The following is a 25028-nucleotide window of genomic DNA, read 5'->3' on the forward strand; positions in this document are numbered from 1 at the left end:
GAATATTCTGGAAACAAGTCCACGATTGTCTGCTAGAATGTCGCGCATATGCTGGGCAATTTAGGCTGGCATGTGAGCACGGTGTTCGCATTTCCGAGTGCCGCCGACACGTCTTGCCAGCTCCGCTCGTCGCCGCCTATCCGATTCATCACGCATCAATAGTGTTACACCAGTGGCCGCCCACGAGCCTAACTGTTGCTCTTCTGGTATCACAAGGAGTACCCGATATCGTCGTCACATATAGGTCAACCAGCCGTCCAAGCATAGAACTACCATGCTCGCCTCTATCCCAATGATGCTCTGGATTCCCTTTTGCGCTTACCGGCGCGACTGTTGCCGCCTTTCGGTCGATAGCCACCATCCTCGTCACGTTTCCGCTTTCCTTTGCCTGAATGCGCGTCCGCAGCGATGCCGTCTTCATCGTACATTTCTTGCTCCTGTTTGACGATCGCATCTCGTGTTGAGTTCCGCTTTGAATTTCGGGTACTCGTGTTTCTGGCCGGCTTACTGTCCTCGTCCTGGAGGAACACCTGCGGTTGGTTCTTTCGGAGCCAATTATATACCGAGACCGGGTTGCGCAGCTGGATTTCCTTTTCTTTCTCTATGTTGCGCTCGCCGCTTCGCAAGCTCAACGTGTTGTTGGCGTGGCCCCGGGGAGTTGGAGCCTCTCCTCGTATATAAGCATCGAGGCTCTGAAGGTACTGCTCCTCCTGTTTCACATTCAGGAAACCGGTCTTCGAGTCTGGATCTTCGTCCAAGGGGAAAGAAGTCTTTGGAGCGTAGTCTGTGAGCGCCGCATACGACTTGGCCGGCGCAAAGGCAGGGCTTTCGATGACGTCGCTTTTGAGCATCTCGTAGTCGTGAGGTGAGATCTCGCCTATCTGTAGTTGATATCGAGCTTTACGCAAGGCTTTGTGGCCACTCTCTTCATCATATGTCCTCTTCCCCAGCGTTGACCTTTTGCCTGACGAATACCTTGACTCGAGATCGTAACGAAACCGGGAAGGCACCTGTGGCATGGAATTGAGGTCGACGAGGAGTTGTAGCGTTTGGCTAGACTGTTAGTATATCTAGCATTCAGTAATTTGGGTTAACATACTCTGTTTGTTCGGCGAGCCGTTGTGAGATATCAAGTATCTTCTGTTCGTCCCTGAATAAACTATTGCTCTCCTGCATCTTGCGTTCGAAATTGACCATGATCTTGCGATACTTGCGTCTGTAGGATTTTCTCGCCGCCGAGGTTTCTGTCATGGTGACAGCAGGCGCATCGCCAACTGTGACAGCTGGCTCAGCTGGAGGATCTGGCGTTCCTGTCATAGACATGGTGGGCGAGCGATTGATCTCGTCGCTACTGTCGTATAGTGTCAATCCACCTCGATAGGAATGGCGGGATACCGGTACAACTGTCACGGGAGATACGTGTCGTTAGACTACTTTCAGAGCGAGACTGGGTGGGGAGTGATGATGAGCGCGAGCAAGGGTCCCTCAGGTCGCCCATTCTTTGCAGGGAGCGGCCGCCCGAGACGCGCTTCGGATAACATCTCCTGCTGGACCCACTTGGCGCCGGATTTTCTTCACCTCCTCTGTTGCAAGAATAATTTGTCCAGCCTCACCATCGCCTTAGACGAGGAACTCAAAAACATGTCGGTCGACGAAGAGAGCAGAAAGCGTGGCAGAAAGCGGACGCCGGATGAGGCTGAGCTTGAGATTGATGTGAATGCGCCCGAGCCTCCATCTAAGAAGGCATTGAGAAAGGCCAAGAAGCAGAAGACCACAGATCCTGGAGAGGAACCAGAGCCAGCACAACAGCAAGTCAATGCAGAAGACGTCGATCTCAAGCGTCTCAGTGGACTCGAAGGCGAACGGTCCAAGTATGGCGTCTGGATCGGTAATCTCGCATTCACGGTTGGCAAGCGAGATGTGTACAAGTTCTTGACCGAGAACGCCAAACATCCTATTCCAGGCGACCAGATCACGAGACTACACCTGCCCTCTGGTCGCGATTCCAGAGCTCAGAACAAAGGATTCGCATATGTCGATTTTAAAGACGAGCAATGGGTTGCCACTGCAGTACAACTCAGCGAAACTCTGTTGACTGGGCGTCCATTGCTCATCAAAGATGCCCACAACTTTCAAGGGCGGCCCGAAACTTCCAAGACGAAAGCTTTCCAAGAAGCGCAGGCCAAGCCGCCAAATCGAAGGATATTCGTCGGCAACCTGCCCTTCGACGTGACGCGGGAAAGCCTCGAGAAACACTTTGGACACTGTGGAACAATTGCCAAGACTCAGGTTGCGACATTTGAGGATTCTGGCAAATGTAAAGGCTATGCTTGGGTGGAGTTTGAAGACATTTCCTCTGCTGAGACAGCTATGCGCGGACAGGTCACAATCGATGCTCCGAGAGCACCAACCGGCAAGAAGACCATCTACCTAGGTCGCCTGGGAGATTCAAAGCTCAGAATGGAGTTCGCTGAGGATGCGACCACCCGGTACAATAAGCGCTTCGGGAAGACACCCAAGGATGACGAACAAGAAGACAACCAGGGTAACAAAGGCCTGCCGCCCCGGTCCACGGATACGTTCCAGAAGCGAAAAGAAAAAACGTGGAAACGTGGTGACGCGGGCCATAGAAGCAATGAAAGGCGGTCACAGAAGCACGAGAGCGAATCGCGATACGGCACTGACACGGTTCAGAAATTAACTGGTGCAATTGTTGAATCCAAGGGAAAGAAGGTGACATTCGACTGATGCACTGGCCTTCCCCCTCTGCTGTCTACGCACTGACGAGCGAACGAACTTTCCGCAAGAAAGGCAACGAGAGCAATTAGCCCAGTCTAAGGTGTCCGCTATAGCACCACAGCCGCCAGTTCGACGACCTGTGTCCATTCAAACGTCTAGTATGCTCACAGCGATGCCTCTATTCAATATCTACCATGAAATCCTCGAACTTCACCTCCTGTCCAACCTCTCCCGTAGCAAAGACGCCAATGACCGGTCCCACGAAATCTGGGCCTGACAGCTGAGCATGGTCCATCTCGATCACCTTCGTCCATTGAGCGCCCTTACTCTCCTTGTACGCAAAGATGTACTTTTCCTCGTCATAGCTGATCTGCAGCCACAGATCCTGACCAGTTATCCCATGGTCCAGCTCCTTTGAGTCCGCCAAATCTTTCGCCTTGTTCAGCAGCTCCCATTTTACTTTCTTGTCCCCGTCGAGAAAGATCCTCACGAACCGGTGCTCATCCTTGTAGACCACCAAGCCGGCTTTCAGGCCTTTTCCAGCCCCATCTGTCCTGAGCGTGACCTCACTCCTCGCCTCCGTTAACCGTTGCCTCTTCCCAACGAAACTCACCGGCTCTTCCCACTGACTCAAGTCACCTTTACTACTTTTCACCTTCACTCTCACCCCATCGCCCTCAATCACGTAGTCTCCCAGCGTCGGCTCCCTGACCCACAGCAAATCCAAGCCATCCCTCCCTTTCTCCACTTTAGGCACGCAATTACCATCCCGTTGCTTCCCCTCCACTCCCAACTCGACCTTCTCGGCCCTCAGCCATCCTTCCTCGCTCTCCGGCCACCACACCCTCGTCAAAAACGTCTCCCTACCATGCGTCATCCTCACGCCCTTCTCTCCACTCCTCCGTATCCCCAAGCACACCCCAAACCACTGCCCATCCTCCCCCTCCACCAAATCCATATGGCCCGTACACTGCACATCCTCCCCATACGGCACAGCCCTCACGATCGGATTCCCGGGATTCGACTCATACGGCCCCCACAGCTCCTTACTCCTCGCCACATTGATACAATGACCCTCATGCGTTCCCCCCTCCGCGATCAGCAACCAATACCACCCCCCTTCCTGATAAATATGTGGCCCCTCCGGATAGGACTTCCTCTCCCCTTCCCACAGCGTCTTCTCCTCACTCAACTTCTTTCCGGACTCCAAATCCACCTCAAACAGATTAATCTTTGTCCCGGGCCCCGGGCCCCGACTCCCCACCACATACGCCCTCGTCTTCTTCCCTCCCTCCTGCTGCTCCTCCTCTTCAAACCAAATACTCGGATCAATGCCCTCAAACTCAAAATACGTGGGATCGCTCCACTCCCCCACCTCCAAATCACGACACGTGATCCAGAAGTTCTGCGCCTCGCTGACCGTCTGGTCCGCCCTGTCGGGCCGCACGATGTTGGTGCACAGCAGGTAGAACGTCGAAGAGGGGGCGTGGTACCGCAGTGTGGGCGCGTACAGGCCGCCCTGGAAGCAGAGCTTGGTGTTGGGGGCGTCCGGGTTGCGGGCCGTGATGAGGTCGGCGGAGGAGCGCAGCACCGAGAGCTGGCTGGGGCGGGAGATGGCGTTGTGGGCGTGCGTCCAGTGCGTGAGGTCGGTGGAGTGGTACTGTTTTGTGAGGAAGGGGGGATGGATGTTAGCTTTGTTTGGGTGGAGAGATGGGGGTTTGTCTGGTTTTGTCCGGGGGAGGGAGGGGTCACGGAAGTGTGCATGGGGGAAATATAAGTGTCTTCATAGAACTTACGACGGGGAGGCCGGGGAAGAATTGGAACGTCGAGTTGACGAGCCAGTATTTGCCCATGTGCTTGATGATGGTAGGGTCGGGTGCGAAGCCCGGGATGATCGGGTTGACCGTGCTGTTGATCGCCTTGCTGGGAGAAGCCATGCTGGAGGGAGTCGTGACTGGCGTCAACTTGGTATGCTGTGGGGGTGGCATTCTGCGGGTGCTGGACCAGGATTGTCGTTATGTATATAAATCTCTCTCTCACGAAATGACGGCCACGCTGGACGGGTAAATCAAGTACAATGGCTTATGTCTAATTCAGTGTGGTCTGAAGTCTGTGTGCTATGAGGAAGGTTTGATTCACTGCCTGGTGGCTTGCATGCGTGCAAGGACAATTGGAGAAATGTCGGGGGGAGCGCGCTCGGCGGGGTGGTTATTAGCCTGATATCATCGTGCGTGCACCGCAACGGTGCTCCGGTGGTCTTGGGAATGGAGGCTCGCAGTTGGGACCAAGACCATGGTGGAGTACGGTCAAGACTGAGAGCAGAGAGTTCTGAACATGACCTATGTTGACGAGGTACGACAAGACGGAATATACAATTGCTACCGCCCCTGTCCGCTACAGCCTTGCCCAGCTGTCACCTTGCAAGGGCCGAGGCGAGTGAACTAGCGACAGGAGCATTTTATCGATACCGGACAATCTCAGACTCTGGCTTGCAGATTCGTGCGCTCAGAAGACGCCCTTCGGCATCTGGAAGCCCTGCCTGGTGTCCGAGTTAACGCCGTTCAGGCCCCATGCCTGGCTGCTCGAATCGTGCACAGTCGTTCTCCTGAGATCGCGCTTGTACTTTCCGGCAAAGGTTCCTTTGCCCGCACGATGCATTACGCAAGTACTGTATCTTGGTCAGTAGTGCTACGCTGAGGATTGTGGCCGAACCGACTTGTCCCAAATCACTAAATCGCCGGGGTTCTTCCACGGGACTGACACGCAATATTTCTCTTGAGTGGCGTGTTCCATAAGCTTCTTCAGCAAAGCGTCAGAATCCTCAGGCGGCATCCCCTCGATGTGATGGGCATGAGCGGCAATATAGAGGTTCATGCGGTCACTCGGCTCATGCTTCTGAGTAAGGCGATGGAAATGCATCTTATGCTGTGTGGGGTCGGTGTCCGCAAAGAACTCCGGTGCTGCAACCTTCCGACTGTGATGCAGTGAATGGGCTCCGATATAGTCGTTGTCCAGGAGCTGCTTCTTCAGGTCCAAGGGCAGTTCGTCGAAGGCGGTGCGAGTATCTGCAAAATCTGTATCGCCTCCGCATTCAGGAGGAGGTAGCTCTGTGGCCTTGAGTATGGAATAAGATGCCCTTCGAGGATTGAAGGAGGAATCGACGTGGAACAGAGCGTTGCCTATCGGTCAAGGCATGTTAGTCTCGTCTACGAAAGCCCGTCTCGGCCTACACCGGAAGCAGATTCTTGCTCGTGGGGTGCCACTGAGCACCTAAGAAGCGCGTACCTTTGTTGTACTGAGCCCTCGGGGATGTTGGGTCGAGCACCTTCCCGGTTTCGCCATCGATGTTTCCCGCGTCGAACAGTTCATAGTATTCGTAGCGTGGCTTGCGCCCGTTGGTCATGTACGGCCTGACGTCGTCAAGCTCGCCAAATTGGCGGGAAAACTCGACATGCTTCGTGTCTGTCAAACCAGTTGAACGGAACACTAGCACACCATACTATGGTATGAATGAGCCAAGTAGAATGTAGTGGGGACGCAGCGCTAACCTTTGCCGACGCCGCCAGGATTTCTTCGAATACATCGTCTGGAATAGGTTGTGAAAAGTCAACGCCTTCGACTTCGGCAGCGAAGGTAGGATGCAGCTCCTTGAATCGGAGGTGGGCAAAGTTGCTCTTCAGAAGACTAGGCATTTTGTGCTGTACAGTGAGACTATTCAGGTCTTGTTTCAAGCTTTGATACAAGAACTGTGGCAGCTCTTGTCAAGATGCGCTGGTAATATGGGCCTTCCCGCCATGCAGGAGGACCGAGGGGTGGAGTGTTGGGGTAGTTGGAGTTGGGTGTGACCATATCGCCCCACGACTGCGCGGTGCGTCTTGGGGCAAGTCTGGGAGGTAGCGCAGCGCAATACTGATAGTTGATTGGCATTGTGAGAGACGTCGGATGGTTGCCGAAGTTGTCGTTGAGTATCTGCCGACAAGTGGGAGCCTCCACCACGTATAATCACTCCGCATTTTGGGGAGTGCTGGATCGCTGCAGTTATTCGTGGGGGAAGTGCGGGGAGAACTGCTGGGCCTCTTCCAGCTGATTTCCGGATTCAAGGTCCGTATTAATGCTGTGTGGCCTGTCCGTAGCTCATCGACGAGCTTTCCAGGTGCAACGCTCAGCTAATCATTTTCGCCATCTCCGTCTCGTCCCCTTCTGCCGTTCGCCTCTGGCGAAGGCGGGGTAGGATGTAGAAACGTGCCGTGGCAGCAAAGACGAGGAGCGCAGCAAAAGCCAGGATTGATCCCAGGAAGCTGTGCGAAGGTAGACCGGACTTGGAGACCGGTGGGGGATGGAAAGCGACTTCCACTTCCTCAGATAATGGACCAGAGCAAGGGCTTGTGAAGGTGGCAGCTTTTCGAGACACAAAGACGATGTCGGAGCATGCGTAGTGCATAGGCGAGCTCGCGTCCGAGCTGTCATGGTACCGCATCTGCAGAGTCGCATGCATACCTGGTTCAACATCTCCAGGGCTGTTGACAGAGACACATTTCGTTTTGGTATTCACAAAAGAATCGGTGTACAACGGCTCAAAATCGTCATTTGATGTTGGGTCTGCCGCGAACTTAATGGAGATTCTCGGGGACAGATATTCTCTTACCAGCAGCATAAGAGATGGCGAGCTGCGCAATCCAGGTCTCGTTGGCCGAGATTATGGGCACTGAGTATGGACCTGCAACTGATCAGCGGTCGCACTGTGAACACGTTCCATAACGCTCACCGATAGGGAATTGATGCCTGGTCAGCTCCCCATTCCAGGACCCGCATGGCGCTGTGGTGCTCTTCCCATCGCTGCCTTGTCTATACGGTGGCCAGAGGAGAGCTACTGGGCTTCTAGCAGCCTTCGTCTCGATGCTACCCTGAGGCATGTTGAACGCACTGTTAGGAATTGTGGTAAACACGGACGAGAGCTGTTATTTAGAAGCCATCATGACCCATCAACAGCTTTTTGACACGGTGATCCACTGTACACAAATTACGGAAAAATCGGCGACGAATATGAAGGCTAACCCTGAAACCTCGACGAGGCCTGGGCCCGTCCTTTCGGCTCCTGCTCGGAAAGGTGCATGACGCGCGTAGGTCGAGCGGTCAATGTGCAATCTTGGCGTGACGATTGTAATTGCTGGACCAATTTCGAGATGAGCATCAGTGGTGATATAGGGGACAACGAAGGGTTCTATTCGTTCAGCAAAGGGAGGTATCACACAACTTGAAGTCTCCAGTACCCCAATAACGCGTATCTTTCTTGGCAGGTGACCAGACCTTGTGCAGCACCTGGAGAGCATGGGTTACATAATGTGCTACCAAGACCAGGCAACAAGGCAAATGTCTGTGTCGGCATCGAGGTCGACATTCAAGGGAGATGGAGAATTTCAACGTGTGATCTGTTCTAAGCGTTTGTGGACTGATAATGGCTTCGTGAATCTAACAGCTGCTCTGTCAGATTGGGCACCCTAACAATATGACCAACCCCTTAATTCCGTCGTAGCGATAGCGCCTTGCCGATGCTGGGCACACCATTTGCCAGAGCATACACAAAGTAGGGGCCTGGAGCCATTTTGATTTCTGGCACTCTAGCTTTGGCAATGATTTTTCGATCCTTGCTCTCCCAAGCCGTTTCCAAGATGTACAATTGCTGGCCCATGTGAAGCGCATGAGTGACGAAACCACCTTGATACAGAGCCACCTCAACACTCTCGACCTCCATCTTTTTGGGGAGGGAAAATTCGACACTAAATGTGTCACCAGGACTCACGTAACGTGCGGAAAGCTCGACATCAGTAGGCCGGAGTTTGGCACGTTCACCTTGCAGATAAGGCGGTGTAAAGATCTCGATCCGCATTTCCGTAGGATACTTCCTGAACAGATCGTCTGGATCCGTCTCATCTTGCCACACGGGCATCTCGTTGGGGTTGCTTCTAGCGATGAGGATCCTGCCATCGAGAAGCATAAGGGCCACCGAGTGGTACAGCCGCGGAATGTTCGAGGTAGCCGCAACCATCCATTCATCAGCCTCGGGCTTGTAAATCAGTAGATCGTACGCCGGACTGTCTGCGATACCAAAACCTTGAGCCCCAACTTGAGCACCATTGAGCCAGAGAATGGTTCCGTCAAGAAGGTTGATGCCCTCGACCATACCTCGAGGCTGAGGCATCTCAGTGATTGTCCATTGTGCATCACCGAGTGGTTTGATTCTGCCACACGTGTGATCACATGGGCTATCTTGAGCCTGGAACGCACCTCCACCACAGATCATGATCTCCGGCTCCCATTTTCTACTTGAACTGAGTGCCAGCATCACGCTGCCACCGGTGTTGGGATATGTGCGATACATTCCAGGTAGGGTTGGCATTTCCTTGACAACCTTGTTCATGGCAACGTCGAACGTCTGAGACGACTTCGATACAAAGACGAATATAGTACCGTCCCTGAGCAAATGCACAAATGGGTACATGAAGTAAGGCTGGTTGTTGATCAAGATTTCCATATCGATATTGTCTCCCGAACTGATGCCATGTCGGTCTAGGATCTCGTAGGTGGGATTATTGTTGACTGGATTGTACTGGTCCAGGCCCGTAAGGCTACCGGACGCAACAAACACGTTACCGTCCGGTAGAGTCTGCGCTGATGCGTACTATCGCTTTGAAGCTAATTTGTTGCCCGGCTCAGACCATTTTGTTTGATCACCGTATGCCACAAGATATCTGATTCCATCGAATCCATCTCCGACGGAGGAATCATCGTGGTAGAGGGGCCCGTTGCCGCCCAGCGAGATGAGGCGTCCATCGGCAAGGAAGGATCCTCCGCAGCAGAACGGATTGGTTGTGACTCCAAGGCCAGTCACACTCCGAGACTCGGGATCGTAGATGGAAGAGTACGCCTTGCCGCCGTTGGGAAGGAAGAGTTTGCTGCGGTTCTCAATCTTGTCGAGGAACATGACGCTGCCGTCAAGAAGGAGGGCGGCATGCATTGCCGGAACACCGGTATTGCCAGCCAAGGCGATGGTTTGGTCACCCGCAGCCAAACGCAGCGAGAAGAAAAGGATGCAGAGAAGATACATCATGTCGCGTAAGTCCATGTGCTGTCATACGAGTTGGCGGTGCGGCAATAGAATGCTGGTCAGGGCTAGGATACACATATTGCACTTACAGAAACCTGGAAGGAGCCATCATCGCTGTATCCCTGCATTCGTGAGCGAGCACCAGCTCATGTGAGATGCAGCTCAGGTGTGAAAACGGCAATCGCTGTTCGAATAACAGTGGCTCCTTACTCTACAGTACCTCCATCTACAGGACGGACACTGACTGCAGCGGCTTGCAGAGACCGGAGAACGGACCGGAGCACAAAGTGCTGGCGCCATGGGAGCATACCTGAGGCTCCGGCGCAATACAGATACTGGCAGATCCGCAATGTGTTATTCTTGAGTGCTATTGGCTATGATAGTGGTGTCGGGGTGGAGGAAAGGAAGCCAGAGCAGTGTTGCAACCACCGAGGCCCAATTTGCCCGGGCCCCGAAAGATGCTCGCGCCTCCCCACCACCGCAGCCAACAATCTCGCACCCAACCAACATCAGTATTGCGCTGAGCCGACGGTAGCCACAGACTAGACCGAGGCAGCTAGATGTGATCGTCCGCATCGGCAATGGCAGAATATTTAATTAGAACGCGCTCTTGTAGTAGCACCGGCGAACCGGAGTGACTGTAACACGACTCGTCCCCAATGCTATTGTGACATCCGCCGGCGAAAAAAGTTATGACTGCTGTTGTCCTCCCCGCCCACCACGATACCGAGAACGACGAGTGTGCTTGTATCTCAGATGACGAGAGCAGCCGCTCCGATTACAGCTCGTCGGCTGTTGACAGGTTGTCGACCAGCATGACTAGCATGTCATCACTTGACACCGATGCGGTTGCGCACGCAGTTCACGACGATGCCCGCCCCTCTCGCGTGCCCCCGCTCGCAACTTCGGTCAAAATCAACGTCGAGGGCGCATTTATTGTTGACGAAGAGAGCGAGAGCTACAGTCCTGGAGGCAATTCTCACACAGTCAGCGATCATGTGCACTGGGAAAAGAAGGATATTCGCTTACCGCATCATACCGACGTTGTCAGCCACGTTGCAGTAGACGTGCGTGACCCAGCCGCAGTTTCCCAAACCCCCGCTGACTGCAGCACAGATTGGCGGCTCATTAGCCAAGCTCGTCTACTTCTCCCGCGAGAATGGATCTGAGTATGGCGGAGGCCGACTCAACTTCCTGACCTTCGAAACCGATCGCATCGATCTCTGCATCGACTTCATACAAGAGCTTAAGCAGAATCAATCCAAGCTCAATGGATCTACTCCGGCACAGCTATGTGTCATGGCCACCGGGGGCGGCGCATACAAGTTTTACGACCGAATGAAAAATGTCCTGCAGGTTGACATTGTGCAGGCGGAGGAAATGGGCTCCTTGATTATGGGCCTGGATTTCTTCATCACCGAAATCCCGCAAGAGGTCTTCACATACTCAGAGGAAGAGCCCATGCATTTTGCCGAGCCTAGAGCCGACATCTATCCCTACCTGCTCGTCAACATTGGCTCTGGTGTTTCGATGGTCAAAGTCTCTGGTCCAGCTGATTTCGTCCGTGTGGGCGGCACCCACTTGGGAGGCGGTACATTCTGGGGCATTCTGTCCTTGCTGACCGGCGCCCGTACGTTCGATGACATGCTCCAGATGGCAGAACATGGTGACAACAGTGGCGTGGACCTGTTGGTCGGCGACATTTATGGCACCGACTACAACAGGATTGGTCTCAAGAGCACAGCTATTGCCAGTACCTTTGGCAAGGTCTTTCGCATGAAGCGTATGGCCGAGCGCAGTGCCGAGGATGGAGAGGGTCTGTACAACCGCGATCCTCTGGGACTCGGACCGGATGAAGGGGACCACAGTGGCGGCGAATTCAAAGTCGAGGACATGGCTCGAAGTCTGTTGTATGCCATTTCGAACAACATCGGTCAGATTGCTTATTTGCAATCAGAGAAGCATGGCCTCAAACACATATATTTTGGAGGTTCGTTTATCCGCGGCCATGCCCAGACCATGAACACCTTATCTTATGCCATCAAATTCTGGTCCAAAGGGGAAAAGCAAGCATACTTCCTGCGTCATGAAGGCTATCTTGGAGCAGTCGGGGCCTTCTTGAAGAGACAGCCCAAGAATTGGGGCAGACGCAATAGCCTTGAGGACGCAAGATTGACCAAGGTTATGTCCCGAGAGTAGGGGCATCCGGTTCAAGCATAAGTTCGGCACCTACTTCGATCAGGCTCGACCTTTTGCGTCCCCCATCGAATATACTCTGCATTCTGGGAAGATGGAGGCTAGCGGTCACGAACATCTCTCGAAATCCCACGAATGACAGGAGGCAGGCTTCATCTTCACCGTGCTGAACCATCAAGCCGAGTGATTGACACGGATGGTCTTTGTCCGCCACTGCCCTTGACGAGCCGCGGCAGCTATGCACAGTATGAGATGTGCATCATCGGAGATTGCATTGCGAGCGTTCGAACAATCATTCACCTGCTTACACAACAGACAATGGTCATCAACCACGAATCACGTGATCTCGTGCGAAAGAAGCCGCATGGTCCGTCCTTTTTCGGAACAGTCCTGCGAAGAGTGCGGCCAAGTACCGCGATGTCTGTCAGCAAGTACCAGGCCTCTATTGGAAGATTCGACTTGAGCCGTCACGCAATGTGTACTTGGAATGACAATGGGTGCCCACAGCTAGCTCAGATGAGCTAGCTTTGTTGGGCGTGAGAGATGCGGAATTTCAAAGCATTCGATAAGAAATGTTGGCGGTGTACGTCGCTAGGCAGCGATCAGTACAGTCATCTTTGGTACAATTTCCAGCGTAGGAGAGAATCGAAGACTTATATCAACCTTATGTCGCTAGTTGAGGACCTTCTCTCACCAAACAGAACAGACAGGAGCCGTAGCGGCGAGTCAGACAGCTACCAATATACTGAATCCATCTCCTGGAGCAATAGAATCTCGATCACGTCGCAAAAACGAATAAGCCATGGCTGACAAGAAGCCCTTCCTCGAGGCCATTGCCGCCCGTCGAACCATCTACACCATCAGCCCAGAGAACCTGCCTGTTCCCACCTCACGCGTCCAGGAGATCATCACTCAAGTCATCAAGCACACCCCTTCCCCCTACAACGCCCAGACTGCCCGAGCAGTTATCATTTTTGACGACAATCACCGGAAGTACTTCGACGCCGTAGAGAGCGGCCTAGAGAAGATCCTCCCACCCGAAGTCTGGAGCGTCCTTTCCGGCTCTATCAAGAGCTTTCGCAGTGGCGGAGCAGGTGAACCACCTTCGAAACCCTGACCCACGTATGGGCCCGTCCAAAGCTAAGCTGACTCCCATAGGCACCGTCTTGTGGTTTGAAGACGAAGAGGCGATCGAGAAGCTGACCACAACCCACCCGGCCATCGCTCCGTTCGCGGAGAGCTGGAGTGACCAGAGCAACGGCATGCACCAGATCAACGGTAGGATGATCTCCATTTCCTGAAGAGTTGCAGAAAAGCTAACACCACACACACAGCCTGGACTGCACTCGAGGCCGAAGGCTTGGGTGCTTCGCTGCAACATCACCACTTCGCCCCCGATGTCATGAGCTACTACCGTAAGTCTCACCCAAACTGGTCTCGACGCAGTTGTTGGTCTCTTTACTGACTCGCGCGTGTTCGTCAGATGATGCATTGAAAGTCCCCAAGACGTGGAAACCCAAGGCTCAGCTGGTCTTCGGAACACCGACCGCGCCGGCTGGCGACAAGGCTTTTGAGCCCATTGAGGGGAAGCGGTTGGTGCTGGTCCAGTAAGGACTTGCGTCGAATGGGTAGCACGGAGGGGGTGCAGTGTCTCTGCCGGAGAAGCACACAGTTTGACGAGTTGCGAGAAGAAAAAAAGCAAGGTGTCGGATCATGCGAGACATGGGATGAAGGAGACATCCCTTGTTGTGCTGTCTACCCTTAGACAGCCAAGATGAACCGAGATCGACGAAGAGCCGGTATTACTGAAGCTCTCTATACCTAAAAATGAAGCATGGCCTATACCGTCGTTGTTCCGCATTTGCATTTCATGTCTATTCCAAACTCCGCACCTTGAACTTGACGTTGAAGTTCCGCTGCGCCACGAACCATGCGTTATGCAGCTTCCAGTCTTGCGAGGGGTCGGCGAACTCGACCTGTCGTTCTCGTTAGCGTTTGGGACGTCCATGGCATGTCAGAGACTTGTAGCGAGAAGAAGTGGTAGGGGAATATGGGAGTGGGAAAAAAGCAGCGAGTGACAGAGAGAAAGAAAGACATCCGTACCTCGAACCTGCGCAGAAAGCTGGGGACCAGCTTGTAGATCTCAAGCAGAGAGATGTTCTTGCCAATACACGTCCTTGACCCGGCGCCGAACTGGAAGAGCGTGCCGTCCATTGCTTTGAGTTGCTCTGTGAGGGGAAGAGAACCCTGCGTGTTAGCCTTTCGCCTTGTATATAGAGGAATGGCAGAAGGGGGGGAGAAACCGTACCTTTATCCACCTCGAGCCACCGCTCCGGCACATACTCGTCAACGTCATACTTTCGGTTCGGGTCAAACACCTCGGGCCGCTTGTGGATGACCCACGCGTTGCAGCCCACGATGGTGCCGCCAGGGATCCATTCGCCATCGATCTCCATGCCCTGCTTGGGCACGATACGCTCTAGTGGTAAGCCCGCGGCGGGGTGTACGCGGAAGGCCTCCTTGATGCAGGCGTCCAGGTAAGGCAGGGTCTGGCTCTCGGCCCAAGAGACGGCGCCGTTGGCACGGTTCTCGACCGTGCCGTTGCTGACGGCGGAGTCGAGCTCGGCCATCAGCTTCGCGTAGCAGCGTGGGTTGCGCAAGAGGTAGTAGAAGACGGCGCTGAGGGAGATAGCGGTCGTTTCGCTGCCGGCGAAGGTCATGCTTACGGCCATGGTGAGGACGCGGGCATCAGTCATGAATTCGGGCCGGTCGGCTTGGGCTTTGAGGAACATAGAGAGCAGGTCGGCACGGCCGGATGGGTTGGGATCTGGGTCGCCGCCTGCTTCGCGGTTCTTGGCTACCTCCGAAAGGCGTTCGGACATGCGGGCCTTGGCGAAAGTGGTGACGGGAAAGGCGAAGAGTTTGACGCCCAGTCGGTCCAGTAGGAGGATGAGAGGGTTCTTGAGGAAGAGCAGGTCTAGCCAAGGGACCTGGCCGACTGGGGCAACGTAGCTGAAGAGTCGGGCCAGGTAGGCGATCATGCCCTCGATATCGGTGTTCTTGGAGACAAAGCCATGGGGAGTGCTGTAGGTGATCTGGCCGATGACATCGAAAGCGAGGAATTGGAGCCATTTTGCGAAGTTGCATGTCTCGCCGGTACGCACGTAGATGGCTTCGGTCTGTGAGAGGAACTTGTCCAGCACTTCGTTGACGAGGGGCTCGTACTGCACGAGGGTGGACATGGAGAAGGCGTTGTTGACGGAGCGGCGGAGTTGGGCATGGTAAGCCTCATCGGTGGTGGAGAACAGGGAGGGCAGGCGGTGTCCATTGGAGACAGCTTGTTGGACAGGGTAGAAGCCGGATTTCACCATGCCTTTGTTGAGGCCGTAAATCTGTTTGAGGGCTTTTGGATTGGCGAAAGATAGGGAGTTGGGACCCAGGCGTACGATGTCGCCATGTTTCCGGTGAAGAGCGAGATGTGTGATGTCAGGTCGGCGGTTCCAGACATCGTAGAATCGCCACCAGTCTGTGACTTTAGCCAGAGGATGACCTGGATATTTGTTGAGACCATGGTTGAAGTAATTCCCAACACAGACGGCTACTAGAGCAACAACGAGCACCAAAGGCCACTTGGCCAGCAGCGAATATAGTATCTCTTCTAACATGTTGAATGCCTGAAGATGTCAATGGCAGATTGAGGCGTTAACCACAAAAAGAGACTGCTGATGATATGGGAGATATATTGAAAATGCAACAGCTACGATTGGCAACCTCGCGTCAAAGTCAGAGCGAGGGAGGCAAGACTCTGGGTGGCTATCAGCAGTAACTCTCTAATCGGAGACGAGACCGTGTAACAGTCTCGGCAGTTAGAGACAATGACTGCAGTGTGCAGAAGGCATCAGCATAACGTGCCGCTCCCCAGGCGGCGGGCAGCAGCCGATGGGTGTGCTGCCCACTGCTTAGGAAGGGTATTCCATCCGAGGTACGGGTGGCGGACGGCTGAGGCGCGCCAGTCCCGCGTTGCAGAATGTCTTGAGATGCTGGCCTTTGGGCCAAATCTGGAGATGTGGGAGAGTAAAGTGTAGGGGTAATTGTGTGGAGGACGTTCAACATTCCGCTCGCAATGGCGGAGTACCAGGGCGCCTGGGCGAACGTCGGCAGTTGAGATGGACCCAACTGCCGAATATTGGAGGACGCTGCCCACGCCTCGGACGAGGCTGGCGGTCGGACATGGGGCTGACAGAACTGCCGAAAGGCCATACGTTGACAGACAATGAAGCAGACTGCAAGCAGACTGCAAGCAGATCGACCATGGCGGATTGTCAGGCTTTGTGACTGTGGTTTGGTGTTGGGACGATCAACTTCCAATCGTCATTGGCCGCATAATCAGGCGACCACGCCAAGCTATCTCGGTACAGCAGAGTACTGGGTCTAACAGCGGGGTGCGTAGATAGGGCAGAACGATAAAAAGAGGAAAGGTTCTGTGTCAAGAGGACTCTGTCCCTTCCAGCGTTGAAAGGTACGAAAAGGTAAGAGCATAGTGCTACACATCATCTCAAGGACTGGTCCAGCGCTCCGTTCCGATGAGGACAAAATACCTCCTTCTCCATGTCTGCTCAAGACTTTTCATTATGGCAAGATGACTGTGTCGATCTCCATGTGACGACTGCATGATCACTGAGTCTCGTTGTTAAGACCCTATGATTCAATGTTTGTTGTGCTTTTGGTTCAAGGGTAGGACTGTCGAAGTCGGGGGAGTAGGTGTCGAAGAACAATTTGGTGATAGCTCGCTCATGTAGTGCAAGCTGATGTGCTGCCATTGTTGGGCGCACCTATTTGCCGCCCAGGCTGGGGAACGCGTTTTGATCGTTGACGGCAATAGGACCTCCACGGCCACCACGGGGTCCGCGGCCACCACGGTCACCACGGTCACCACGATCACCACGGAACTCGCCGCGCTCGCCACCACGACCACCACGGCCGCCGCGTCCGCCTCGGAAGTCGCCACGGTCGCCACGGTCGCCGCGCTCGCCGCCGCGTCCACCGCGTCCGCCACGACCGCCACGGGCACCCCCACGAGAGTCTCGAGATTGCTCCTTGAAGGTGTAGTCAATGTCAAGGAATTCCTTGGCGTTGCGACCACGTTCACGCTCGCGGCGAGCCTTGTCCTCGCCCTTGAAGTAATCCTCATCTTCGGCGCGGACGAGCTCCTTGGCACCCTTCCACTTCTTGTCCTCCTTAGCACCCTCGTTCGGCGCGCGGGCCTCCTTGAGACCAAGACCTTCAAGCTTCTGTTGAGCCTTCTCGGCGAGGTACTCGGCATACGACTTGGAGGTGTCCTCAGGTTCAGGCTCGGCCTCGTCAATGGCTTGGCCACCCTCGGGAATAGTGACAGGCTTGCTGTCCTCGTTCCAAGCCTCGTTCTTGTCGGCATCCCAGGCAGCTTCCTTGCGCTCCTGGGTGGCTTGCGCCTCGCCGGATCTCTCATCAGCCCACTCACCACTTCCGGTCTGCTCACCCCAGCCATGGCCCACTTGCTTCTGATGGTCACTGTACACTGGTTAGAGGCGGCTAAAAGCAACGATCTCGATTGAGGACTCACCCAACAGCAGTACGGGAGTGGCGGTCACCACCACGACGAGGACCGCCGCGGCCACGGCCACGGTCGCGACGCTTCTCACCACCGCCAACATCATCACCTACATCCTGCTGACGGTTTTGCGCGCGGCCAGTCGCACGGTCGCGGAAGGCTACCAAAAGTCAGTAAATTTTCATCTCGTGTCGTATCGAACGTGCGCACCATTCTCGTTGGCATTGAAGCCGCCAGTGCGGTCGCCACGGCCTCGTCGGTCGCCGCGTCCTCCTCCTACATTGTTCGCAGGGGCAGCCGGAGCTTGCTTAGGGGCCTCGCGCTTGCCGGAGCGGGCGCCGGTCTTGTCAATGGCTTTTGTGGGTGGGTCAGGCTCGCGATCAGAATCCTGGTCGGAGGTGTTGCCTGTTGTGAAATATGGTCAGAGGTTGGGATCTTTCGCATCGCAGGGGCTCAGAAAGCTTTACCCAGTAGCTCGTAGAGGTTCTGAAGTCACAAATATCAGTATGAGCTGGACAAGCTGCGATTGGGAATTTTTCGTACCTTTGAAGTGACGTCCGTCATGGTGGCCTCTAGAGCGCCTTCCGCGAAGGCTGTTCCAAAAGGTTACCTCAATGTGGAGGCAGTTAGAATAGTGCTCGAGCAAGACTGTGCCCTTAACACCAGGACTGAGTCTTGTCGAGAAGGATGGGTCGTGTGAGCGGTGTCGGTTTGATGAGGTCAATGTTGGAAAATGCGGCAGGCCGAATGCGCGAGCATTAAGTGGCCCTTGGCACTAAATGCCAAGAGATCGTGCCGAAGCCGGGTTCAGCGAGGTAACCAGGTACCAGGCACTCAGCATCAGTCACCTGGTTGAAAACCACAGTGGGAATATATGCACAAGGACCTACGGGGACGCAGGCAGCCCTGATGGGCGAAGCAGGCCAATTCCTTCTCAAATTGAAGACATCATTGGGTTTACATTAGCCATAACTAATACTGTTCGAGTTCCTACGTGTACGTGCGTGATTGACGTTGATGTACAGTATTGTCTCTTACTTGAGTTGTCCACGACCAGGTCAATGTCCCTCAAAACCTGCGGGTATGTCCATTTTGTTGGTATCACCAGTCCCCAACGCCATCGCTTGACAGAAATTACAACCTGGCTATGCAGAAAACGCCCACTAGCAGACGGGCATGTCGTCTCATCGCCTCTGTTGATGAGGCTGGAAATTGAAAGGATTCGGAAAGTGCATGCTGGCGGTCAAACCAAAAGGATCTGCATCAAGCATAGGGTCATATGGGTCGATGGCGTGGACGCCCGCACCTGGTCCGGAAACGTCGCTTCCAGACACTGTTGTCATTGGAGGGGATGCTTGCAGCCCGCTAGGTGCAGCAGTGGTGGTCGGCAAGCGAAAGTTGGGAATGAAGTTGTCCGTGTCAATGTCGTCGCCATCCACTTCATCTAGCATACCACCTTGAGCATCGTACTCCTGTTCTGTATCACGGAATAAGCCTAGGACGAACAAAGCTCCACGAGCAGGTCAGGAAAGGGAGGTTGTGGGTAAACTTGCCGAGTTGGTCATAATGTTTCTGAAAGTGCGGATAGTAACTTCCTGCCGAAGTATTTGGGGGCTGTCGGCCGCTGTGAGGCTGTTGTGATGCAGATGAAGCGGAGATATTGCGCATGTGTGGTTGATGTTGTCCGGTGTATTGCTGATGACGGGACCCAGGCATAAGGCGAGCCTGATGAGGTTGCTGGGGTTGCTGGGATTGGAAGTCGGAGTTGGGCGAAGCAATGCCGCCTTGAATGGCGAATGCGGGGGATTTACTTGTAGAGGGTGAAGAGTGCTGCGAGGGAGGTGTCGGCTGTACTGTAGGTGAGCCTCCAAAGTTGCGGTGCCCACCAGCGTGGGAAGATTGATTTACAGTCTGTAGGGGAGGCGCAAGAATAGGTCTTTGCCTCCCTTGCTGCCGATTAAGCATGGCTTTCTGCATGGGTGACGCCTGACTGGCCATGGGGGGACGTGTTGGCCGGAGATGAGGACTTCCCTTCAAAGCAAGCTCGGATTGGACGTCGATGCCTGTTGCTGAAGTCAGCTTTGCCTCGTTCGACGTAACGACTGCATACCTTTCTCGAGCAGAATTCGTTCGAGCAGTGAATTCTTATACCTGAGCATCAAACATTCATCGGCTGCCTGGCGGTGGCTCTGCTGGAGGTTCTGGAGTTGCTCCTCATGGTGTTGGATCGTGGTTTCCAATTGCTTAATATACTCGGTGCGGCGCTCTCTGAAAGCAGCTTGGGCCTGTCGATTCCGCTGCTTGCGCTCCTCCGAAGTAGCGTAGATCTGGCAGGGCTTAGTACAACGACTTCGTCAAACTCGCAACACACTTACCGGCTTTCTTCCACCTTTGCGCTTCACTGGAGGCGGAGGATCCTGCGAGGTTTTGTCCAACGCGGCTTCCGTACTGGCGCTGGCCTGTGGCTCTGGCGATGAGTCGGATGGACTATCATAGAGATCATGGCCATGCTCTAACTTTGGGACCACACTGTCGGAATTGGAGGCATCTGGGCCTGATACAGCTGGGGCATCTTTGAGAATGACGTCGGCTGCTGGCACTGATCCCATGTCTGACCTGGCGCGAACAAGGTCTAATGCAGCGTCCCTGGCATAAGCGCAAAACAAGGGCCCCCTTTTCGGTGGCAGGAGATCTCAGCCTCGTGCAGACGAGACTTGATACAACCCTAACGAAGCCTAAGGGTAATGGTTGATAATGGGTGACAGCAAGAATTAGAGATAAGGATGAGAGAAGCAATGGATGAGGCGGAGAAAGATAGCTGTGAGGTAATGGTATGAGCTAAGAAAATTTTGCAGCAATATTGGGGGCAAGGGAGGGTGGCGGATTCGAGCAGGGTTATTAGAGATGAAACCCTCCTGCAGATGGGATTGTTCTTCCCTCACTCAAACTTCCAGGTCCAACACTGGCAGAGGGAGGGTTTCGGACTTGGGTGTGAGCGCGAGTGACGAACCCCCGCACCGACTTGCAAATGATGCGACCTCGACATGGAGATGCCTGAAGCGCCCGGAGAGGTGAAGCGGTCAGGCAGATCCCAATCCTCTTCAGGCAGCTCTTGACAGAGGGCGGGCACGAAACATTCGAGGAGGGTGAAAATTCTGCATCCGGGACCCCGGAAACCGAGGATGCTGGCACTGAGCAGTGAGGCCACGTCCACAGCCACTCACGCAGGGTGGTCCTGATGGTTCACCGAAGCGAAAAAAACACGAAAATTTGGGGGACAAGTCACAGGTGAGCAAAGATCGCTCGACAAAGCTCTCAAGGGTGCATCCGACACGTGGGAAAAATTTTCATCATCTCCAGGCCCAAAATGCGGGAACCAATCGCAAGACACAGGACAACGAGCTCCAAGGATACAGCAGCCTGAATGGGCATGGCTCGGTGCACTACTGAGGCACTAATCAAGGCTGATCCAACATCAAGCCTTGACCAGAGAGGTCAGGTGAGCTCTCCACCGTCGACCTTTCTCCTCGGAGCCACTGAGCCTTGGGTGGCCTATCGTATGCCTACCACAAGCGAGAATCCGCTCACGAGAGGCCCGAACCGGGGGGCCTTGGATGCATCATGTTGGCGATAGCGAGGTCTTGACTTTTGCACTCGCAAACCAGTGCCAAGCCAATGCGTCGGTTGGGGAGCTGAGAAGGCTACCGCCAGCAGAGCCCAGCCTACCCGGAGCTCGCCGGGTGCAAACCCTTCGGGTGTGCCACGTACGGAGCAGGTGCAATACTGGGCCACAATGTCGTGATGAGCTCGGAGAGCCTGCACTGCCGTACACGCTGAAGTTCCGAGGTTCTCTCCCACATCACACCCGTTTCAAGTCGCCGCGCTATGTGCTCTTTCCGCTAGGAAGGCGCGACGCAGACACCGGAGTCCTTTCTAGTCATCGAAAGTGCAAAGTGCGCTTGCCGCGATGCTGCGAATCTCAAAATGGCTTCGAGAAGGTAGGTGCAAAGAGCCTGCCTCTTGCGGCAGCCGCGAATGTGTAATTGCACCCCGATCGCAATTGACTGACAATGAAGCCTCTTGCCCCTCAACAGCTTCATTGCGCATTTCTTTCTCCCGTGTTGGACCACATGACTGTCTCGCGTAGGCCAGATTTTTGGTTACATCTTCTACTAGCAGCTATTCCACCGTTCACAGACCTAAAACACGTGCAAATGCCGTGAGCAGTGTCCAAATGGACCGTAGCGGTACAGCAACGCTTCCTCAGTACGGGATCATGATCTAATTGGCATACAGGTGCTTCGAAGCGCTCCCTCTTTCCCAGACGCGACTTTGCTCATAAAGGGAAAGACACTAGTCTGCCTCGCTCCGACCACAACATAGCAGCTAGTGACGCAGCATCCGAGCTGCGCAGGCATCATATCCAACATCTGTCCGATATTAGAGAAGTATCCGATTCATCCAAGGCCGCAGCCAGCACGAAAGAGCGTACGGCATCCGTCGATGGTGCCAAAGAGCTTCCAAGCACGCCTGTCCAGCAGTATGACGAGAGTTCCGCCTCGGAAAATGCCATTTCAGTCAAGAAGCCGGCAGGTCAGAAAGCCTCATTTGTTGGTCTCAACAACCGTGCAGCCAGTGCAATGAGTCTCCCGTGGCGCGATGTACCGAAGAGACGCTCTTCCGTCAGCATCTTCTCACATAGTGGTGTACCTTCGCGAAAGCCCAGCTTACAAGAGGTGCCGAAATGGAACCTGCCACGGCCGTCGTCCCGGTCTCGAACAGTTCCTAATCGAGGGAGATCGAACTCTCCAGTCCGCTTGGCAATGGACCGGTCCATTCAGAGCTCGGACGCCATGCGTCCATCTCCTTTGCACACTGTGATTCGGACAATACCACCAATGGATCTGCTCGACAAGGCAAATGTCAAGAGCGACCGACTCGAGCTGGGCGTATATCTCCCCTCGCCCCTCTTTGTTGGAGGGGGTACAGTCGAGGGACATATTTCTTTGACTGTTGATGACGCGATTCTGGTATCAAGGAAGAGGCTCAAGCCCGTCTCAATTTCAAGACTGTCGGTCGATATCATTGGTGTGGAAGAGATCAACGATGGCCGGAGATGGGCTTTCCTGGCCCTGGGAATAGACCTTTTCAGCGAAGATCATCCACCGCCGAATTCTCTCATCGACAGCCGTTCTCCCAAGTACAAATCTGAGCTTGGTTGGGTAATGAAACCAGCGTCTGCAACCGTGCCCTTCTGCATCAATTTACCACTCAACCTTGGCCCGCCGCCCTACACGTCGAAACAAGCCTGCATACGATACGTCGTCTGCCCAACAGCACAAATTGCCGTTGGAGACAAACACATGATCGTGAGGCAGAGCTGGAACATCCAGATGCTTACGGTTCATGATCCGGAGAAGGCATTGTCAAGCCTTCCTAGCCCTCTCCTGGCTACAGACTCTCTCACCGTATCTCAGTCGCCAGATATCCAGACGGTACGAGTCACTGCTGGCTTACACCGCCAGACTTGGGTCAATGGATCCGTCATCTTTGTTGATGTCCATATCATTAACCAATCATCTCGGACAATCAAGAAAATTGAGGTTCAGCTGGAGAAGACTACTCTGTGGTACACTCATGCTGCGGCAGGAACAGTAGAGAAGAGCGCAAGTCATCTTCGCCTGCCGAAAAGGAGCGACACCGAAGTGGTCAACACGACGACCATCAAGAAGAACAAAGACTGGGCTGGAGTGATTCCCCACTCATCTGAAGTACGAACTTCCCCTTTGGAAATACCTCGAGGCCATGTTACGATTAGTACTGGGCGCTATTTCGAGGTTCGCTACTTCATCAATGTCGTAGTTTCGGTATCCATGTTCAAGTCCTGCACCGTGCAGCTGCCGGTCACGCTTATTCACATCAACTCACTCGACATTTTACCGAATTCTTTGGCGCAAGTCGCAGCCTCGATCGAAGCTAAGAGGTCTCGCACGCTCCCTCTAAGCCAAGAACACTATCAACAGTATCACCAAGGTCAAGCGTTCGCCGCCCCTCGACGTCAGTCATTGGAGCAATCGCGAGCCGAGTCCGTGTTGGCATCCAATGATGTTAGCCTGCTGACACAAGAGCTGGATAACTCTCCCCGGCGCTTCCACGGCCGGGGTCTTTCTCATGCAGAAATGAAAGAGAATAAATCAGGACGCCCCAGCGTCACGTCAGCCACACATCATCACAGCAAGCACCATGCAAGCTGCTATCATTGCCATCTGCTCTACAAGCAGCAAGAAGAGCGACCAGGAACTTCTGCAACTCAGGCCGGCCCAAGGCTGCCGCGGCTGCAAGTATCGACCTCCGGCTTGGGCTTCTCGGAATCCGAGTTTGAGTTACCTTCGGAATCACCCAAGAAGGTCATGCTCAGCGAACATGAACGAAAGATGATCAATCAGCAGAGGGAACTGAAGCTCCAGCGCCAATCCAGTCTAGGTCAACGCAAGATGAGCGCTGGCAATGATTCGGGACAGTTGCAGGAGCAGCCAACGTATCAGAGTTGGAGAAACGTGGCCGCCGACTCCGAGCCATTTCCGATGCGCCCAACCGGGCCACTGCGTGATTTGGGAGCCCGAGCACTTAACGTACCTCGCAAACCGATATCCTCTATGAAAAGCAAAGCAAAGGAGCCTATCCGTGCCCGATCGAAGACCAATCCAGAGAGAATGGGCTCTCTGTCGAGATCCAGCAGAAACCGCCAGGGCGCTCTCAGTGCTGACCTCATAAACTCTGGTAGCGGAGCATCCAACGGACCTAGCCAATCTTCAGGATCCAATAGACCCTAGTACGAGGCCGAATCCCCTCGCATGGGTTTCAGAAAGTTGTCCGTAGAGGGCTATATGAGACACAATCGCCTATTATCGAGCTAGGAGCAGTTTCATCTTTTCAGGAATGGGTGGCAGGTTGTATAGAGGTGGTGCTGCTTGTCCGTTCTTACGATTCAGTATCACGCTACTAGATATGTTTAAATCATACACATAGATGCGGGTCGTGCATATCCAAACTTGCCTGCTGGTATGGTGCATGCATTCTTCTTAAAGCCTGCTATAGGTCCGTCCAAACCATTATGTAAGTCTTTGACGATGTAAGATGTCCTCCCGCCTGATACTAGGGTTCTGTTCAAGCGAACCCCGGAACAAAGTAACACCGATCCGGCCAAGGATCTCCGCTCCGCCCTCGAGTTCTGTAATCTGTAGTAATCTAGGCTTCTTGTCATCTTTCATTCAGTACAAAGACGTCCCGCGCCCATCTCAACCTCGCACACATTCTTTTGGGTTCCCAACCAGTCTCCAGCAAGTGCGCTTAGCCTTGTTCAAAACTCTCTTACTAGGCTTTCCCATTTTCATCTAC

General features: G+C 54.1%; 12 protein-coding genes across 12 annotated transcripts; 4 read left to right on the forward strand and 8 right to left on the reverse strand.

The window, feature by feature from the left end:
- Nucleotides 1-284: 284 nt before the first annotated feature.
- On the reverse strand, nucleotides 285-1317 carry HMPREF1541_07730 (uncharacterized protein; the record flags this gene model as incomplete). Its single annotated transcript, XM_008722053.1, has 2 exons — nucleotides 285-1053; nucleotides 1100-1317. The coding sequence occupies 2 exons, from the start codon at nucleotides 1315-1317 to the stop codon at nucleotides 285-287; spliced, it is 987 nt and encodes a 328-aa protein (XP_008720275.1).
- A 324-nt stretch (nucleotides 1318-1641) lies between these two features.
- HMPREF1541_07731 (uncharacterized protein) lies at nucleotides 1642-2748 on the forward strand (the record flags this gene model as incomplete). Its single annotated transcript, XM_008722054.1, has 1 exon — nucleotides 1642-2748. One exon carries the CDS (start codon nucleotides 1642-1644, stop codon nucleotides 2746-2748), a length of 1107 nt encoding a protein of 368 aa, XP_008720276.1.
- A 169-nt stretch (nucleotides 2749-2917) lies between these two features.
- On the reverse strand, nucleotides 2918-4676 carry HMPREF1541_07732 (uncharacterized protein; the record flags this gene model as incomplete). Its single annotated transcript, XM_008722055.1, has 2 exons — nucleotides 2918-4399; nucleotides 4536-4676. 2 exons carry the CDS (start codon nucleotides 4674-4676, stop codon nucleotides 2918-2920), a joined length of 1623 nt encoding a protein of 540 aa, XP_008720277.1.
- A 568-nt stretch (nucleotides 4677-5244) lies between these two features.
- On the reverse strand, nucleotides 5245-6431 carry HMPREF1541_07733 (uncharacterized protein; the record flags this gene model as incomplete). Its single annotated transcript, XM_008722056.1, has 4 exons — nucleotides 5245-5407; nucleotides 5456-5918; nucleotides 6025-6238; nucleotides 6288-6431. 4 exons carry the CDS (start codon nucleotides 6429-6431, stop codon nucleotides 5245-5247), a joined length of 984 nt encoding a protein of 327 aa, XP_008720278.1.
- Nucleotides 6432-6901: 470 nt separating this feature from the next.
- Nucleotides 6902-7652, reverse strand: HMPREF1541_07734 (uncharacterized protein; the record flags this gene model as incomplete). The annotated part of the gene is made up of 3 exons (XM_008722057.1): nucleotides 6902-7338; nucleotides 7385-7456; nucleotides 7505-7652. 3 exons carry the CDS (start codon nucleotides 7650-7652, stop codon nucleotides 6902-6904), a joined length of 657 nt encoding a protein of 218 aa, XP_008720279.1.
- A 605-nt stretch (nucleotides 7653-8257) lies between these two features.
- HMPREF1541_07735 (uncharacterized protein) lies at nucleotides 8258-9847 on the reverse strand (the record flags this gene model as incomplete). Its single annotated transcript, XM_008722058.1, has 2 exons — nucleotides 8258-9365; nucleotides 9420-9847. 2 exons carry the CDS (start codon nucleotides 9845-9847, stop codon nucleotides 8258-8260), a joined length of 1536 nt encoding a protein of 511 aa, XP_008720280.1.
- Nucleotides 9848-10659: 812 nt separating this feature from the next.
- HMPREF1541_07736 (pantothenate kinase) lies at nucleotides 10660-12043 on the forward strand (the record flags this gene model as incomplete). Its single annotated transcript, XM_008722059.1, has 2 exons — nucleotides 10660-10911; nucleotides 10961-12043. The coding sequence occupies 2 exons, from the start codon at nucleotides 10660-10662 to the stop codon at nucleotides 12041-12043; spliced, it is 1335 nt and encodes a 444-aa protein (XP_008720281.1).
- A 799-nt stretch (nucleotides 12044-12842) lies between these two features.
- HMPREF1541_07737 (uncharacterized protein) lies at nucleotides 12843-13651 on the forward strand (the record flags this gene model as incomplete). The annotated part of the gene is made up of 4 exons (XM_008722060.1): nucleotides 12843-13134; nucleotides 13199-13318; nucleotides 13375-13455; nucleotides 13524-13651. The coding sequence occupies 4 exons, from the start codon at nucleotides 12843-12845 to the stop codon at nucleotides 13649-13651; spliced, it is 621 nt and encodes a 206-aa protein (XP_008720282.1).
- A 263-nt stretch (nucleotides 13652-13914) lies between these two features.
- HMPREF1541_07738 (uncharacterized protein) lies at nucleotides 13915-15705 on the reverse strand (the record flags this gene model as incomplete). Its single annotated transcript, XM_008722061.1, has 3 exons — nucleotides 13915-14016; nucleotides 14144-14268; nucleotides 14349-15705. The coding sequence occupies 3 exons, from the start codon at nucleotides 15703-15705 to the stop codon at nucleotides 13915-13917; spliced, it is 1584 nt and encodes a 527-aa protein (XP_008720283.1).
- Nucleotides 15706-16872: 1167 nt separating this feature from the next.
- On the reverse strand, nucleotides 16873-18194 carry HMPREF1541_07739 (uncharacterized protein; the record flags this gene model as incomplete). The annotated part of the gene is made up of 4 exons (XM_008722062.1): nucleotides 16873-17590; nucleotides 17643-17790; nucleotides 17841-18018; nucleotides 18174-18194. The coding sequence occupies 4 exons, from the start codon at nucleotides 18192-18194 to the stop codon at nucleotides 16873-16875; spliced, it is 1065 nt and encodes a 354-aa protein (XP_008720284.1).
- A 620-nt stretch (nucleotides 18195-18814) lies between these two features.
- On the reverse strand, nucleotides 18815-20239 carry HMPREF1541_07740 (uncharacterized protein; the record flags this gene model as incomplete). The annotated part of the gene is made up of 4 exons (XM_008722063.1): nucleotides 18815-19102; nucleotides 19137-19693; nucleotides 19741-19957; nucleotides 20006-20239. 4 exons carry the CDS (start codon nucleotides 20237-20239, stop codon nucleotides 18815-18817), a joined length of 1296 nt encoding a protein of 431 aa, XP_008720285.1.
- A 2214-nt stretch (nucleotides 20240-22453) lies between these two features.
- HMPREF1541_07741 (uncharacterized protein) lies at nucleotides 22454-24463 on the forward strand (the record flags this gene model as incomplete). The annotated part of the gene is made up of 1 exon (XM_008722064.1): nucleotides 22454-24463. The coding sequence occupies one exon, from the start codon at nucleotides 22454-22456 to the stop codon at nucleotides 24461-24463; it is 2010 nt and encodes a 669-aa protein (XP_008720286.1).
- Between the last annotated feature and the right edge of the window lie 565 nt (nucleotides 24464-25028).

The sequence above is a fragment of the Cyphellophora europaea genome, assembly GCF_000365145.1.
Source record: "Cyphellophora europaea CBS 101466 unplaced genomic scaffold supercont1.7, whole genome shotgun sequence".
Lineage (NCBI taxonomy): Eukaryota > Fungi > Ascomycota > Eurotiomycetes > Chaetothyriales > Cyphellophoraceae > Cyphellophora > Cyphellophora europaea.